Here is a 16,846-nt window from a genome sequence, read left to right on the forward strand (position 1 = left end):
TTCACAGGCCTGTGCTCAATCACTGAGCTACACCAGCCAGGGCATACCATCCCTTTTTATTACAAAATCTTTTATAACAAACTCATATGCATGTAATTCTGTAACATAACAATGTCACACTCAAGCACATCATATGACATTTTAGGTGAAGTGTTCAAATGAAAACTAGAAATTATTACACCCGTATTATTACCCCACCAATCACACTCAAGCAGGTCTTACTTCTGCCAGGCCCTGTGTGTATGTCTGTATCCAATTACGAATATATGCCAAAGTAAAGAGAATAATATAATGACCCTCCTTGTACCCATCACCCAGTTCCCACATTATCCAATCATGGCTGGTCTGGTTTCTCTCTGCCGAGGACTTAGAAACCCAGAAAATGAACAGGGAGGAGTAAAACAAAGAAGGAAAAGGCAGGTGGTGTGACCCCTGTCCTGCATTCCCTCAGGTTCCATGCTCCTGGGGTCCAGGTGGGATGGCTGAGTTGTTCAATTCACTGCTGGAATAGTTAGTGTCCTCTAATTAGATGTTTTGCATCTGAAAAGGAAGAGCCCAGCTGACCCTTGTGGCTCCATGGCAAGGGCCACTTACTGTCTACCTGCACACCCGGGCCCAAGCCCAGGCCCAGATGATCTCAAGCCGTGAGGACTTCCTGGAGGTACAGCTTAGCACACAGAATCACTTCATCACACATCCTTACTTCTACTCCAACAGTGTGTTCTGATGATCACCCCCCCACCTCATCTCAATAACTGGTACCCACCTCATGCCTGAGGCACTCTTCAGATCTGCTTTGCTCCTTCGTCGCTTTAGAAATTCACTGTCCAGCACCACAGCCATATGAAGCTACGGACCACTGGAAACATGGCTAGTGAGACTGAGGAACTGATTTTTACTTAAGTAATTTAAACTTCAAAACTGATAGTTGATCAGATTATTAGAAAATGCCTAAGAATGTTTGTAAGATGAATCTACATTTTCAACTGTAGATTTTATTAAAATCTAAACTGAGATCAAGTATTTCTGATGAAAATCTCACACCTGAGTTAAGATAGGCTGTAAGTGTCTGGATATTGAAGATTTAGTAAAAATAAAACAATGTAAAATATCCCATTAAAATCTTTGAAATATTGATTACAAATAGAAATGATAATCTTGGATAAACAGGCATTCCTGGTTTGATTTATCACAAGACCCTCCACCAGCAAAAAGGTCACAACTTGCTGAATGCTCAGATGATGGTGAGCATTGTTTAGCAACAAAGTATTTCTAATTAAGATGTGCATTGCTTGTTTTACACACCATGCTATTGCACACTTAATAGGCTACAGAATAGTGTAACATAACTTATATGTACACTGGGAAACCAAACAATTTTGGGTGACTTGCTTTATTGCAATATGTGCTTTATCTGAGTGGTCTGGAACCAAACCTGCAACATCTCTGAAATATGCCTATGTTGCGTTAAATAAATGATTAAGGGTAATTTCTCTTCTTTCCTGTTACTTACTAAAATGTGGCTACAGGAAAATTTAAAATAATAAATGGGGCTCATATATTTCTATTGGACAGTGCTTACCTACAACTAGAGTCCTCCCTTCACTTGCGAGCATCCTCAGGAATATAATTCTGTTCCCAAACGGCCATCCTATGACAGAGACATGTCGTGCTGTACTGGGCCCACAAGGATTTCCCTGGATAATCATCTCCTGAACCACCTTTGCTAACATCTGTGGCAGCATTCTGTGGCCACCTGCTTCCCCACAACTACCTCCCTATGACTGGTCAAACACTAGGTCATGAAACGCAGGCTGCACAAAACTAATGAAAGACAAAGTGTATGGACTTGACCAGGAGTCAGCAAAAGCCTCCAGGTTCTCATGATACTAAAATGAGGGAGAAGTTCAATTATATAACATGGCAAGTTAATAGTGTCACAAGGGACCTTGTATCAAGTACCAACTTTGGTAGGGATCATTAGAAAGATATAAAAAGACACCACAAAAGGTTATTGGAAACAAAGCTAACTTTATTTGCTTGCCAGAGAAGGGAGTGCTACATCACTCTAGAACAAGGTCAGTAAAACAGAGGAAGTACATCAAATCTGGCTAGAATCTGAGTTCAGGTCTCTGGTTGGTTCCCAAGGCCGAGAGTGGACGCTTCTTTGCAATTGAACATTGCACCGGTTCCCTTCGTGAAAGTGCGGGGACCATTCCCAAGAGGTCCAAGTGGGTGACGGAGGCTCAGCCAAGTGCAGTGGTCCTCAGATGGCATACGTGAGCAGTTTGTTTGAACGCATCACAAGTCTTGCCTTAATGGAATCAGCAGCACAGGAGGACAGCTGACTTCATCAAGTAAGACTCACTGGTCACCTGTCCCTTCACTCATCTCTTTTGGAACTGCCAGACCAAAGTTCCCTTTTTTGTTAGGGCGAAAGGCATAGAAACATACATATGTACTCAGAAAAACAAATCTTATGTAGACAGGGTGCCCTTTAAAACCGTAACAGAGCAAAATATGAGATACAAAAACAAATCACCTGTACAGAAAAGCTCATAGCAACATCACACACAACAGCTAATAGGTAGGAGCGACTAAAATGCACACTCATGGAGATTTAATAAACAAATGTGGTACATTCAAACAACGGGATATCACTCAGACATAAAAAGGAATCAAGTACTGATACATGTTACAACACAGATGAACCTCAAAAACATCATGCCAAGGAAAACAGGCCAGACAGAAACGGCCACATACTGTGTGATTCCATCAGTGTCTAGAACAGGGAAGCCCATCCAGAAAAAGGCCAACGGGTGGCTTTGGGGCTGGGGAAGGGCAGGATGGGAACCACAAACTAAAGGGCTTCAGAGATTTCTCTGGGGTGATGAGGTGTTTTTGGAACAGAGATGGTGGCGACACAACACTCTAAAGGAGTAAGTGCCACTGAGTCGTACACCTTGCCTGGGCTGTTTCTTATGCCCATCACATCTCAATAAAAAGAGAGGGGAGAAGAAAGCAGAAAAGTCCAGGGACCTTCGGCGGCCCATGACACGCCCCAGAAGGAGAGAGGAGCTCAGGGAGCCAGGCTACAGTCAGCTGGCAGGCAGTAAGCCAGGGAAAGGGAAGGGGTGGGGTTCTGCTTTCAGAATCTAACCAGGCTGCAAACACTTGAAAGACAGACAAATAAAACTCATTTCCAAACGTTTTAGCTGTTTACTTTTTGACAAATAAGCTAGAGTTCTAACAGTAGAAACGGTCACATAACGAGAGAACACAAGACATCCCAGAAGTGCCTCTTCCAGTCCTTCTGTGCCGCCTGGGACCATGGCCCTGGCCGCAGGTCCGCCTGGAGCCGCTCTGCACACTGCGAGGTCTCCCAGGTCCTCACTGCAGGTGTGAAAAGCATAGTGTTTCCCAGTTTTAGCATTTGTCCAAACAATTTTTTAAAAAATTGATTCTCATACACTGCCTAAAACCTCCTGACCTAAATAATCAAATACCAAAAGGACCTTCTTCTCCAAGATGTTTCCAATATTTCACAGGCCACTCCAGCATATGTCATGTAGTGGGAAACCATTGAAAAGGCTGGGACCCTCCTGCCGCATGCTAACGTGGGTGACCTAGAGGGTGTCACGCTGAGTGACAGAGGCCAGCCCCAAACTGACCACGACTGCATCACTGCACTCACACCAAGTGCCTAAAGCAGTCCGACTCAGAGGAGCAGAAAGGAGCCCGCTGCCTGCCAGGCTCCGGGGGAAGAGCGACATGGGCAGCTGGTGCTCACCCAGTGCAGCTTTTCTGTTGTCAGATGAAGACAGCTCTGGAGACCTGGTGTACACCACGCAACTCGAAAGAGGCTAAGATGGTGCATTTTCTGTGATGTGCTCATTTAACTCGGCAAAAGTTTTAAAAACCATATTCACCTTGCTAAATTAATGTAATTTTAACTTGATCGGTATTGCAGATTTATTGTTTCAGAGAAACTATAGGCTTCAGGAGTTTCAGCTGAGCCTACTGTGGATTTGATACACTTTGGAACACTAAAATAGAACTCACTGTGTTAATAACAGCAACCAAAACAATGGCATAAGCCAAACCATCTCAGGTTATTAAACACCTTCTTGTCTCTACGTACAATCATGGGGTTGTGCTTCTGAATAAAGTTTACACGTCTAACGACTGAAGTACTGACACATCAAAATAATGCAGAATGAAGTAAAAACTCTATTGCTTTGGGTCGATGCTCTCGTGTTTTGCAAAAGAGAGGACCCAATGCAAGACTCAGGATTTGGGAGGGCGGGGCAGGCCTCCATTCTGTTTGCCTTTGCCCTGGCCTGCTACCTGCGGGCACCCACCCTGCTGAGCTGTTTGGGGTGCTGCTGCCACTGGGGATGGCAAGACTCTGACCCTTACCTGCTGGGGCTGCGGCTGCTGTGGGAAGGCAGTGGAGAGCTGGACCACGTGTTTTGGGCGGCTCTGCCCAGGTCCTGTCTGGGCAGAGGCAGGCTGAGGCTGCACCATGATCTGGGGCTGCAGAACACTTCCGACCTCATTGCGGCTAATGACAGCAGCTTGCTGAGCAGAAAAGGCTGTTTGTTGACTGGCCGAACCTTGTGCAATTGAACCCTGCAACATGCGCTGCTGAAGAGTAGTGGGGGGCTGCTGAAGCTGTGGTGCTGAGATCAACTGGCAAATCTGCCGCTGTGTTTCCGGGCTTCTCCAAATGTCAACACCATTTGGAACCCAAAGTACACCAATGGGCTTAAATCTTGAAAGGTCTATATTATACTGAACTCCTCCTTGAGAAGCAGCCTGTGGCACAGTGGGTCCTATACTTGGTGGCTGGCCTCTTGAGGACAGGTGGCTGGGCCTAATTGGTACAGGAGCCCTAGCCCTAGCAGTAGAGCTCCTCGTGGCTGTAGAAACTCTCACCACAGTCCCTGCAGGAACAGGGACTGCCAATTTGATGAGGTCGGGCCCAGCAGACTTGGGCTTGACATGACTGGCCACAATTGTTTCTGCTGAGTTGGCAGCACACAGGGAGGCTGCAGGAAGTGTGCTAACATGGTTCGCTTCCACAGAGGGTTTCTGGGGAAGACTCAGTGGCTTTGAAGCAGGGACAGGAGATGGCATTTTAAGAAGGCGAATGCAGCTTGCCTGCTGGGGAGCCAAACTGATATTACCTGAGGAACTATTTCCTGAGCTGGAGAGAAGGCTGATGGGTGGAGGGGTGTGCTGGACTCCCTCCCTAGGTACTGAAGACTGAACTGCCAAGGCCAGAGGCTGTGCTGCTTCTTTCTGCACAGAAAGCTGGCTCACAGGGGCTGAGCCGCTGGAGCCCTGTGACACCTGGAAGGTACATTCAGGGCTCAGTGGCTCCAGTTCCTCGAACAGACTCTCTGCTTCCCCAGTGTCAATGCTTGACTCAGGCATCAAACTATAGCAATGGTCAACTTTGGAGGACCGGAACTGAAACACACGTCTCCCACATCTGGCTTTTTTAGGTGCACTTTCTATTCCAGAGATAAATGGATCATTAAGAGACTTCATGAAGGTCAGCTTTGTTGTCTGGGACTGATCACCAGCTTCACATCCAAATAGAGAAATATCATCATTTACCCCATAGGCTGGCCAGTCTGCTAGTGGTGAGTCATCGTATTTGACAGACCTCTCCTCTCTAGCATATTTCTCTACATCCACCTCAAAAGGGACTGCCAAGTCACAGGGTCTCTGGTTCCATATATCCACACAATTTCCTGCTTTGGAAATTTTGAGGTCATTTTGCTCAGCTGCTGGACTTGCCTTGCTTTTTTTTTGAGGGTCTGGACTACAAGATGGCTCCTGCAGGTCATTCGGGGAGGCTGTGGGGTACCTCTTGAAGTTCCTTCTCATGGCGGGAGTGTTCATCTTTTGCCTGTTATAGAGCAGCCTGTTTGCAGTGCAGGCTACTGATACAGAAGGATCAAGACACAGGGGCTCAGCTGTAGCTAAGATCAGCTGGCTCTCAAGTAACAGTTTGTCTTCCTGGGTCCATTCCTGGTTATTGCTGGCTATGGACTCTACATCGCAGGCTAATGTCTGCATCGTTGGGCGTAGGAGGACATGCCTGCTTTGGTAGCCAGGGGGCTCTGCATTACCGCCCTGCCTATAGTCCCGTACTTCTGCTATGACACACCCACTGTGAAACATGTTCAGTTCGGACTTTTCCAGGAGATCCACCAATGCAGGAGGCAATTCCTCTGCATCCAGGTATTCTAGAAATGTCCTTACTTTGTAAGGCAGTCGAATGGTCTCTGAATGTGATTCACTTGGCCCCTTGAGCACCAGCGAATAGCCCTGCTTTCCTGGGTACAGGTTGACCACCAAACGGGACAAGGACTCCCTCTGAACAAGCTTTTCTAACAAGTTCACATTGCTTATTAATTCCTCCGTAACCTCGGGCTCTTTTCCACATTCTTCGACATATAGGTCATACAGTTTTTCATGGAGAGATTTCCCCCCACTAGATGACTCTGTACGTTTAGGGGGTCTCTGCCGTATACTTTCAATGACACACTCTGCACGATCTAAAGCTCGTTCTAAAGCTTTTTCCATTGTGGTATAAAATGGCGGCCCTAAAAGGATAAAAAAATGTAAGGGCGCTGATGCACAGAGTGAGTATTGTATCTTTAATGTCGATGTATCCTTTTGCAAAAGCCACGTCTCCACCATGGAGCCACGAGCCTTACTACAAAATGGACACCGCGAAACCCACTACCCGGAAAACCGCATAAAATACTTACGATTTGGGGGTCGCCCATACACGCAGGGGTCCTGCAGAAGCCGCCGTCTGGCAGTGCCTGCCTCGAGGACTGCAGGCTGAGCCGGATTCTCCCAGCCACCTGTGCGAAGGTGTGCTCTGGCGCACTCTACTGCAGTGGCGGTTCACACCACCCTTCATCCCATTGTCGCCTGCTGCCACCTCTAGGGGCGCGAGGCCCTTTTGTGAGGACCTCACTTTCCACACTTCCTGTTCTGGTGCCCACACTTTTGCCGGAGAGCAGGACCAGGAAGGGTCTTTTGTTTGACTTTACCACTAAAAGCGTGCACACCGAGTCAGAAGCCACCAACAAAAAAAATGCATCCTGGTTTGAGTACGGTTTTGCTACACACTAATTTGTTCTGGAATGCAACTGCTGGGAGAGTCGGGAAAGTGGTCGTCTCTTTTCTCCGCGAGACCTCCATCAGGGATGGTTGGCGGTTCTTGGACTTGTCATTAGTGGCAGGGCTGCTCCTAGAGCCCACCAGCTGAACAAACTCCGAAGTGTCCACATGTGTGGCATTTGCGTATGCGGAGGCTTTGGTGCGGGCATTGGAATTCTTCATTGACTCTTCCAGGAATGTCCTGCCCACTGGTTTTCAGAGACTCGTACATGTGCAGGGAGCACGGTGTTCTTACACATAAGTACTGACCTTTTATCTCCCTGTGTGTTACATAAGGGCATCTTGTAATTTGTTACACAGTGCGGGGTAGGTAAACCATATTGTCTATGAATTACAGTTCAGGATGAAACTATTTAATTAGAAGGTGATTTGCATCTGAAGGGGTTGAGAACTATTGTTCCAGGCGATGGCAGCAAAGTTAATTGAATACTGGAACTCTAGACCATAGCTACGGTCCTATGACGGATTTGGACTGAGACGGAGTCTTAGATACTTTATGGGACATTGATTCCCATCACTTCTGTTATTGCTTTGAAGCCTGCCAGCCTTTTTGGACAGGTTTTCAAGAGAATCTCTTGATGTCGAGAGGGAGACCTAATGATGAAATGATGTTTGTAGTGACGTCTCACAAATGAGAAGAGGTCAAGACAATGTGGTGAAACTCCTGAATTACAGACTGGTATAACATAAATGTGCTTCTTTAACTGATAGCAATTATGATAAGTATACACATAGTAGATGCAGTTTATTGCACTAGGATTAAAATCTCCTTGACTAGGTGTTCCTTAAAGAGGACCCTGGTCTGGGACACAACAAGAGCAGTTTTCTCCTGGCCTATGAATTGTCTTAGAGCAAATGTACCCTTGTGGAGCGCCACAAGGGGGCACTAACCTAAATCGGTTTAGTTTCTGAACTCTTCTCAACATCTTTCCCTGTCTCTCTTTCTTCCCCTCCACCTGCCCCAATTTAGGCGAAGCAGAAGACTGGATAGCTAAGTCTATTTTGCCATCCAATAATCGAAGTATCTGGCTTTAATAAAGCCCGAATTAATGAGGTGAACATGAGCTCTGACTGTCACTCAAAGCACTGCCTTATTCTTCCCACTTGAACACGTGAACTTAGCTGCCAACCAGACTTGCAGGCTTGTCACCCACCAGGATCCTGTTTGCCTTCTGTCCCCAGGAGTTTGCTGAGTGTTGGGTCTGAGAAAGGGTCAGTCTAGTAACAGTGGTCTGTGAGGTGGAGAAGCTAATTAGGAGGGCAAAGCTCTGCTTTCTTGTTGCTCGGAAGTAGGCATTTTGTTGGATGAGAAGTGGCACAGGGGACCTGTGTTTGAGTCAGGTTATCCTCCTAAAAGGGAAAGAAGCCCACAACTTCTGCCTGCTGCTCCTGGCCTGCAGACTAGACTTTCTGGCTCCTGAGCGTGGCACAGGAGGAAAGCCGGGCAGGGCTGGGGCTTGTGGGGGCCTGGGGCACCAGCATGAAGGAGGCACCCACTGTCCGGGTCAGGCAGGTCCCACCAGGGTCAGGGCCTTCCATGCCTCACTTGCCACCCCTTGCCCCAGCCCTGCCAAGGGTTCCTCCCCACCTGGTCCCTGCCTCCTGCCCAGCCTCATCTCTCTGTCTCCTCTGTTTCATGTGTCTAAGCTCTGAACATGGTCAGCATGCCGCAGATGGGCCAACACTTGCAGGGCTCTGTGCCCTTGCAAAAGGCTGTTTCCTCTGCTGAGAGGCCCCTCTCTGCTCAGTCACCTGCTGATCCCCACCTTCCACCTCAAACAGTGCTTCCTGACCACCAAGGAGCACACCTCCTCCTCTCTGCTGCCCCGCCAACGTGCACCTACCACATGCCTTATCACAGCCGGGCTCCCACAGGAGAGGCATTGAGTGTTTGCACGGTTTCCCACACACAGCCTCTGGATTTTCTGAGGGCAGAGATGATGTCTCTTCCCTGTCTGCTTGGTCACCGACTTGGTCATTATGTGGCACAGGGTCGGCACTACAGAATGAAGGAATAGGGGACTCCACATTCTACTTACCTCAACTCAAGACTCATAAAAACCTTGCGAAGTAAATGTTTCATCATCTTTTTAGAGATGAAAAAAGTACCCAGTGCTGGGGATTCTGACTCTGGTGCCACACTGTGCGGGGGTTTCTGCACATGGCACCAGCGGCATTTGCTGGTGGGAGGGCGTCCTGTGCGCTGTAGGATGTTCAGCAGCATCCTGGCCTCACCCCCTAAACGCCAGTGGCACCCATCCCCACTTGTGATCACCCAAGTGGCTCCTGAGATTGCCAATGTCCCTGGGGCAAATTGCACCCTGGCTGAGAGCCACCCCACCACCCTGCTCTGCAAAGCAAGAGAGTGAGTGTCCCAGATGCAGCTCTGATCGGCTGTCCCGGGTGTGTGATCCTTAGTAGACAGGTGTGTCTGCCCACTGTGCTGTGGGAGGGCCTAGCTCTCCAGTTGTTACCCTGACTGTGTCGCAGGTTGGGCTTCCTCAGAGGCCCACCCCAGTAAAGGGATGTCAGTGTGAGTCATTGGGGATGTCCTGTGGAGCAGCCCTGCTGAGGGAAAGGGGAGCTGAGTCAGGGCTGGGAGAGAGGACAGTCACAGGCATGTTCAGGGTCAGGAGGCTGCTGTGGACAACTGGTTCCTGCTGGGGGCCTCTGGGAGACAGTCCAGAACAGGCCTTGGGTTGCATTAGCCCAGAGGCAGCAAAGCTCAGGTGTTTACTCCTTCACTCCTCTCTCATGGGCCGAGGACAGTCCTGGGGTCATTGTTCCCTGTCACTCTATGTTGCCATATACGAGAGCCACCTGTGTGGATGTGGCCCGACAGTGCCCTCACAGAGAGAGTCCCTAGGGCCCACAGTCAGACTGCCTGTGTGTGTAGAGCAGCAAGTGCAGGAGGAGATGGGCAGGGCACCTGCTGCACCTGTGACTGCAGCTAAGTGGGAGAAGTGGGCCATTCAGTCCTAAGGATGTAGAGAAATGGGCCTTGCACCATACCTCAGGTCATGCAGAAGTGAAACTGTCCTTCATCCCAGTGAAATGGGAAACTGCATGTGCTTTTTTGGTCAGCTATGAAAGCCAACACAGCCCACAATGGAGGCTGTGGCCCACACTTTACTTTCCCCCTGGAGGACCCCAAGGTCACCTGGGCTACAGGTGCCCTGGATGAGCCTGTGGACGTGGCTGTGCATGTATCTGTGTGCATGAGTTTGCCTGGCATGCTCTTCATGGCTCAGCCATTCCCTTTGCTTGAGCTCCCTAATGCCACAAGATGAGGGCTTAAAAAAAATTACTCTGTGCACCATTCTTGGAGCCTTCCAAGCACGTTAACCAGCATGCCGTCTGATTTGAAGGGTTCCAACTCCTGCCTTTCCCGACACCAGCTTGATATAGATGCACATGCATAGAAAACTCATGGGCAGACTAAACTGCACTGGAGGAAGAAGTGAATTGAATTAATTTTAAGATAATTGATCTAATTTACAATTAGCAAACTGGTGTGTTCCATATATTGAGATCTAGGTCTTTGCCACTTCTCCTTGCTGCAGCTAATCAGAGGGACAAGCCAGATAACTTGGAACTACAAGGAGCAAAGGTGGAGGAAGGTGACAATATATTCATTGCCTGTTGGTCTTATCTCGGGTTAACCTTCCATCACTCACCCTAACACTTAATGTGTTTCTCCTGTGATTGGGCCCCAGACACCACAGAAAAACCCAGGGAATGTTGTTGCTCTGTGAGGTTATGTGAGTGAAAATCACTCCCACAGCCTATTACATCATTCAGTGCTTCCACATCTGCTAGTTGCTTATTGGATCTAAGAACTTCTCTGAGCCTGTAAGTGCTGCACAGCATACTTATTTCCTCTCCTCCTCTTCCCCCCTTTTCCTTTTCTCAAACTCTATCCCCTTTCCCTTTCTTCCACTTGAGCATCATTTTACCATTTTACTGAAATAAAAATAAAATTAGATTTCGTTCTGGTTTTATTCCTCTGCAAAGATTTGCATTCTGCTCCCTGAGATGGATAGCCATACTCTAAGCTAGGGCTTCTCAATCTCTGTGTAGTTTACATTGTGGGGGTAGCGGGGCTGTCCTGTGCCTTGTGGGGTATTTAGGAGCATACCTGGCCTCTACCCACTAGATGCCAATGGCAGCCCTTTCCCAGTTAAGACAACCAAAAATGTCTCCAGACATGGCTACATGCCCCCTTGAGGGCAAAAATGTACCTAGCAAAGAACCACCACCCATCCCATGGTATCACAAAACTGGATCTGGAGAAATGAGGCAGCCATCCTCAAAACATGAAACGCTTTACAGTTCAATGTCTAGTCCAGTTTGAAGGATTGATGTGACTTTTAATTTTATTTTTGTTTTATCACAGTTACTGTATTGGTTGGCCCTGAATTATCTTGCTAATACTGTGAATTTCCCAGTGGATTTGATCAATTGAGTTTCTGACCAGTGGGAGAGATCCAAACAAAAACATCTAAAATCTTTAGAAGGTAGATTTAAATAAATTAACTACCAGGGATTTTTTTTTCATTCATCTGCTGGATAAACAGTCACTATCCACTTCCAATTTTTCAACAATTGAGAAACTTTGCTCATTTCCATAATTTTTCTTTGTTCTTCATTTAATATTTGCTTATTCAGTGTATGTTCTCTGCACTTTATTTTGTTTTCTTCTTTTTTAATTTTTTATTGTTGTTGAAGTACAGTTGTCTCCATTTTCCTTAAAATGCCAATGACAGATTTCACAGATATAGAACAAATATTTTGTTTCCTTAATGTTAGACCATCCATAGATTCGGTCCTTCCACCACTTTTTTTTTCTATTTACAGGCAGTTCTTGGATGACTTCATGTAGTCTGCTGGATTTAAGTGCTATCAATACACAGATGGTTTCAAAAGTCATGTCTCCAGCCTGCACCTCTCCCCTGAACTAGAGACTCACAATGTCAGACTTCCTATTCAAAATTTCCACCTGGATGCCTAATGAGAATTTTAAAATTAACATGTCTAGACCCAACTCCTGATCTTCTACCCAAATGTGTTCCTTTGGCATTGTGTCAGTGGAGTCTGACCAGGGAATTGGAACCACTATGAAGATATGGAATACTTTATTTATTTATAGGGATCAGACCTCACACAATTGTGAGAGAAGCTAGGGAAGTAAAGGTATAGAAGAGGACAGTTGGAGGACCAGAGAAAACTCATTAATCAGGGTTCAGAGGAAAGTCACTAATCAGGTGAAGAAGTCTATGGAGGGCTGTTTCTTCTGCATCTGAGCATGCACATGAGAACACGGGAGATCATTAGAGCAGTCAATAAGGAGGAAAAACTGGGCATGAAGCAACAGAGAGAAGACCAACTGGAACCCACAAGGACTAGCTGGAACCAGTGAGGACGTACCCATGATGGTCTTTCACTGCCTCTAACTTTAGTGATGGAGGTGACCTGATGCTTTCTGCCATGGAACTGCACTTGTATTTGGTCCAGGACTCAGAGAAACTGAAAGAAAAGAGCCAATGAAAGATAGAGGAGCTATGGGCCCAGGTTCTGCCTATCCTGCTGATCCCCACCACAAGGGGATCCCGATGATCAGTGACAATGTATGTAAGCTGCAGTGACCTTCAGAGTATAATGGCTGCTGCTTCACTCCAGCCTTGCTGATCTCACGAAAATTTCTCTTTTGGTTAACCCTAACCCAGAACCACAAAGGAAAGGGAATTCTAGGAAACATAGCCCCAGTCAAGCTAATCTGACACAGCATAAAACCACCAGAGCAGCCCTCCCCATCTTAGTTAATAACAATTCCATCCTAGTTAGTTGCTCAGGCCAAAACCCCTAAAATTAAGTATTGCATCCTTGATTCTTCTCTTTCTTTTTTTCTCCCTGCATGAAATTTGTCGGTGCATCCTATAGGCTCTATATTCAATATATCTTCAGAATCCAGCTATCTCCTGCCACATCCACAGCTACCACCCTGGGCAGAGGTGCCATCATGTTGCCTGGACTGCTATAGTAGCCTTCTAATTAGTCTCCCTGCTTCTACCCTTGTCCTTCTACATTTTATGTTGACATAGCCCCTACAGAAAGCCTCTTATAACACGTCTTGTCATGCCATCTCTCTGCTCAAAACCTTCCAATGGTCTCCCATGTCACATTCTTTCCTATGGTCAACAAGATGGATGTTTCCCTCCCCATCATCGTCTCCCATTATTCATCTCCTCACTCATTCATTCCACTCTGGTCAGAGTCTTCCTTACTGTTCTCAGACATGGCACCCATCTCACAGCATTTGCAGTTGCTGTTCCATCTGCCTGTAATGCTTTTCCCTTAGATATCTGTATGGCTTGCTCTGTTATATCCTTTAGTCTTTGTTCAGATGCCATCTTCTCTGTGATGCCTTCCCTAGCCACATCCACACAGCACTCTATCTTCCTTTGTTGCTCCATTTCCTCTTCCTGGCTCTTATCACATTATAATTTACTTACTTACTTTATTTACTATCTGTCCCCCCTTAAATGTGCATTTCACAAGATCAGATTCTCATGCACAGGGATCCCCCACCCATTTAGTGCCTATAACAGTATCTGGAACATAGTAGGTACTCAGTACATATATGTTAAATAAATGGATGACTGAAAATAAAAAATGACCTATGAAGAGAAAACATATTCAGTTGTAGGTTTGTTTTGGGGGGTCAGAGAGAGGAAACACACAATAAGGTAAGAGGAGTATAACCTCAACTGTTTTTTCCCACACTAGTCCTGCTCCTTGATACCTACGCATTTCTTAGTTACACCTATCAGCTGTGGATGCAGTTCTTAGGGGTCTCCTCTCAGTTATCACAGGGAGGTCCCCCAGTAGTGAATTATTGATGTTCTTTAACTGGCATACCCTCCAAATCCCTACCTCTTGGTCATTTCACTGCCCACCAGCCCCTCAGACCTCTGCCATAGAGAATAGAGGAAATAGAAGCCATTCAACTTTCAACTTGTCAATAGTGAATAAGTTTGGTGGCTTAACCAGTAAAATTAAGTATTGCATTATTGCCTCATTCTGAGCTGTCATCAACCTATTGGCTATGACAAGGTAACTTTCTATGGGCCTCCTTTTCCTGCTTCAGCAAGATAAGCTTATGGATAAAGAATGCAAATTTCTGTATTTGCCTCATATTTTAAGTATTTACAAGATAGTCCTGGGTGTGAGCTCATGGGTAGTACTTGGGCTTACCTATGGTAAAAGGAAAGAATGCAACAAGTGTCAGGGGTTCTCCTGAATTTACTGATTCAAGTGACTGCAACCAATAGGCTAATATTGGAGAAGGCCTAACTGGCCTTCTCTAATAGGCCAGTTAGGGACATGGCAGAAAAGGTGAGTTATGAACAGGTAAGCCTTTTAGAGAAGGATTTCTTCTCATTTTCTATCAAATGATCTCTAATTAAAATAAAACACCACCAGCAAATTTGGAATGTAAACTAGGGTTTGGACAAATGAGTCAACTAACTGAAGCTCAAACCTCAGCCCTTCCTCTTTCCATGTTACACTTAAGTCATTACATCTCAGTCACTTCATCTGAAGAATAAGAACATTACCTACCTCGCTGGTTTATTATTATGACTACATGAGTCTTTTGTGTGAAAATACTTCTTAAACTGTAATAAGCTATGCTCAGGTACTATGTTATTGCTGCTACAGTGAATGTCTGCAGCCCTTTCTATTTGGGTGTTCATTTGTGACTTATTCCAAGGTTGGTGGCTCTGGGCTCTGACTATAAGGCCTGTGAGTGGTTAAAGCTCTGGGTCAGCAGCACAGCATCCTGGATGACAGGCATCCTTTGTTTTGAAAACATAACCTGAATCCATTATTACAGCAACACATTTTTCATTATATTTCTTTTCACAGCCTGCAGTTTTATATTTGTGTACAAATAATAAGTTAGTACTATTGAGCATTTACAACCTGCTTAGTACGTTTCTATACATTTATTTTTTGAAAAATTTTATTTATTAATTTTTAGAGAGGGGAAGGGAGGGAGAAAGAGAGGGAGAGAAACATCAATGTGTGGTCGCCTCTCACATGTCCCCAACTGGGGACCTGGCCTGCAACGCAAGCATGTGCCCTGACTGGGAATCGAACCAGCAACCTTTTGGTTCACATGCTACCACTCAATCCATTGAGCCCACACCAGCCAGGGTTTTTCTACACATTTTAAGCATAATATCCCATTTAATCCTTCCAACTATCCAATAAGGTCATTATTTTTTCAATGATAGATATTAATTGTTACAGAAATAAAGTTGTAGTATATGTTCAAAATATATGTTCTGTTTCAATCAATTAGTAATAGATTGTGAGAATTTTTCTGTTATGGTCACCGTGATTATCTTTTAAAAACTTGTCAGACTTTTCCCTGGCTGCTGTGAGTCAGTTGATTGAGTGCTGACCTGGGAACCACAAGGTCACTGGTTTGATTCCTGGTTGGTGCATATGCCTGGGTTGCAGGCCATGTCCCAGTGAGGGGCATGCAAGAAGCAACCATACAATGATGTTTCTCTCCCTTTCTTTCTCCCTCCCTTCCCTTCTGTCTAAAGGTAAAATAAATAAAATCTTCAAAAAGTTGTCAGACTTTTAGCCTGTCTTTAATTTTTCATAGGGATAAATAAAACTATAAAGAACATATTTGTACATAAAAATTATATTTACCTAAATATTTTGACTTTGGTCCTGTCATTTTTTCCCTAACTCTTTATGGAAATGTTACATTCATATAGAAAAGTTCATGTGAATGTTCAGCTCAATGAATTTTCACAAAGTAGGCACCCTCATGTAAGCAGCACCCAAATCAAGAAACAAAGTATTACCTGCACCCCAACCCTTTCATGTCTCCATCCAGTAATCACACCATCACCTTCCACCAAGGGTAACTACTACTGTCTTGACTTCTGATACCATAGATTTCATTTTGCCTGTTTTTTAACTTTATATAAATGGAGTCATACAGTGTGTACTCTTGTGTTTGGCTTTTTTCACTAAGTATTCAGCTATCTTGTGTGTACCTACAGTTGGTCCATCTTAAAGAAGGTAGGTATTATTATTAACCCTACTTAATAGATTAGAAAACTGAGTCACAGAGAGATTAAGCTAACTTTCTCAGAATCACACACTAGCAAGTGGCATAGGTGGAACTGGAGCCCAAATAGTTTGACCCCATTCTATTAACTATTTTGCCATAGTGGTCTTCATAGTTATTTATTTAATGTCTATCTCCTCCTCTATAGTATAAGGTCCATTCTTATGCAACAGCTAGCACATACCAGATGATCAATAAATATTTCCTGAGTGAATGAGTAACAAATGAATGAATGAATGAATATGAGACAGGCCTGCTTCTACAATTCAGTGTTTTGTCTAGTTTACTTGATATGCTTCAGAGGCTCTGTATCTTCCTTTTGTTCACCTTGATTATGGCTACCTGCTCTGACTCATTCCCACCACCTGTGGTCACCGCCCCCTCTTATCCATTTGGCCACTGCACCATGTCAAAGAAAGATTTGCTTGTGTCTAGTCCTTGGAGAGTTCCTGGGCCTCATTTTGTTGTCCCACATGAAGGAGA

The 16,846-nt window shown here is 45.5% G+C and overlaps 1 protein-coding gene across 1 annotated transcript; it reads right to left on the reverse strand.

Moving 5' to 3' along the window:
* Positions 1 to 4,287: 4,287 nt before the first annotated feature.
* On the reverse strand, positions 4,288 to 6,600 carry SUPT20HL2 (SUPT20H like 2). The gene has a single exon (XM_045855856.1). It carries the CDS (start codon positions 6,598 to 6,600, stop codon positions 4,288 to 4,290), a length of 2,313 nt encoding a protein of 770 aa, XP_045711812.1.
* Between the last annotated feature and the right edge of the window lie 10,246 nt (positions 6,601 to 16,846).

Source organism: Phyllostomus hastatus, unplaced genomic scaffold (assembly GCF_019186645.2).
Source record: "Phyllostomus hastatus isolate PE091 unplaced genomic scaffold, TTU_PhHast_1.1 phas_scaffold_12, whole genome shotgun sequence".
NCBI lineage: Eukaryota > Metazoa > Chordata > Mammalia > Chiroptera > Phyllostomidae > Phyllostomus > Phyllostomus hastatus.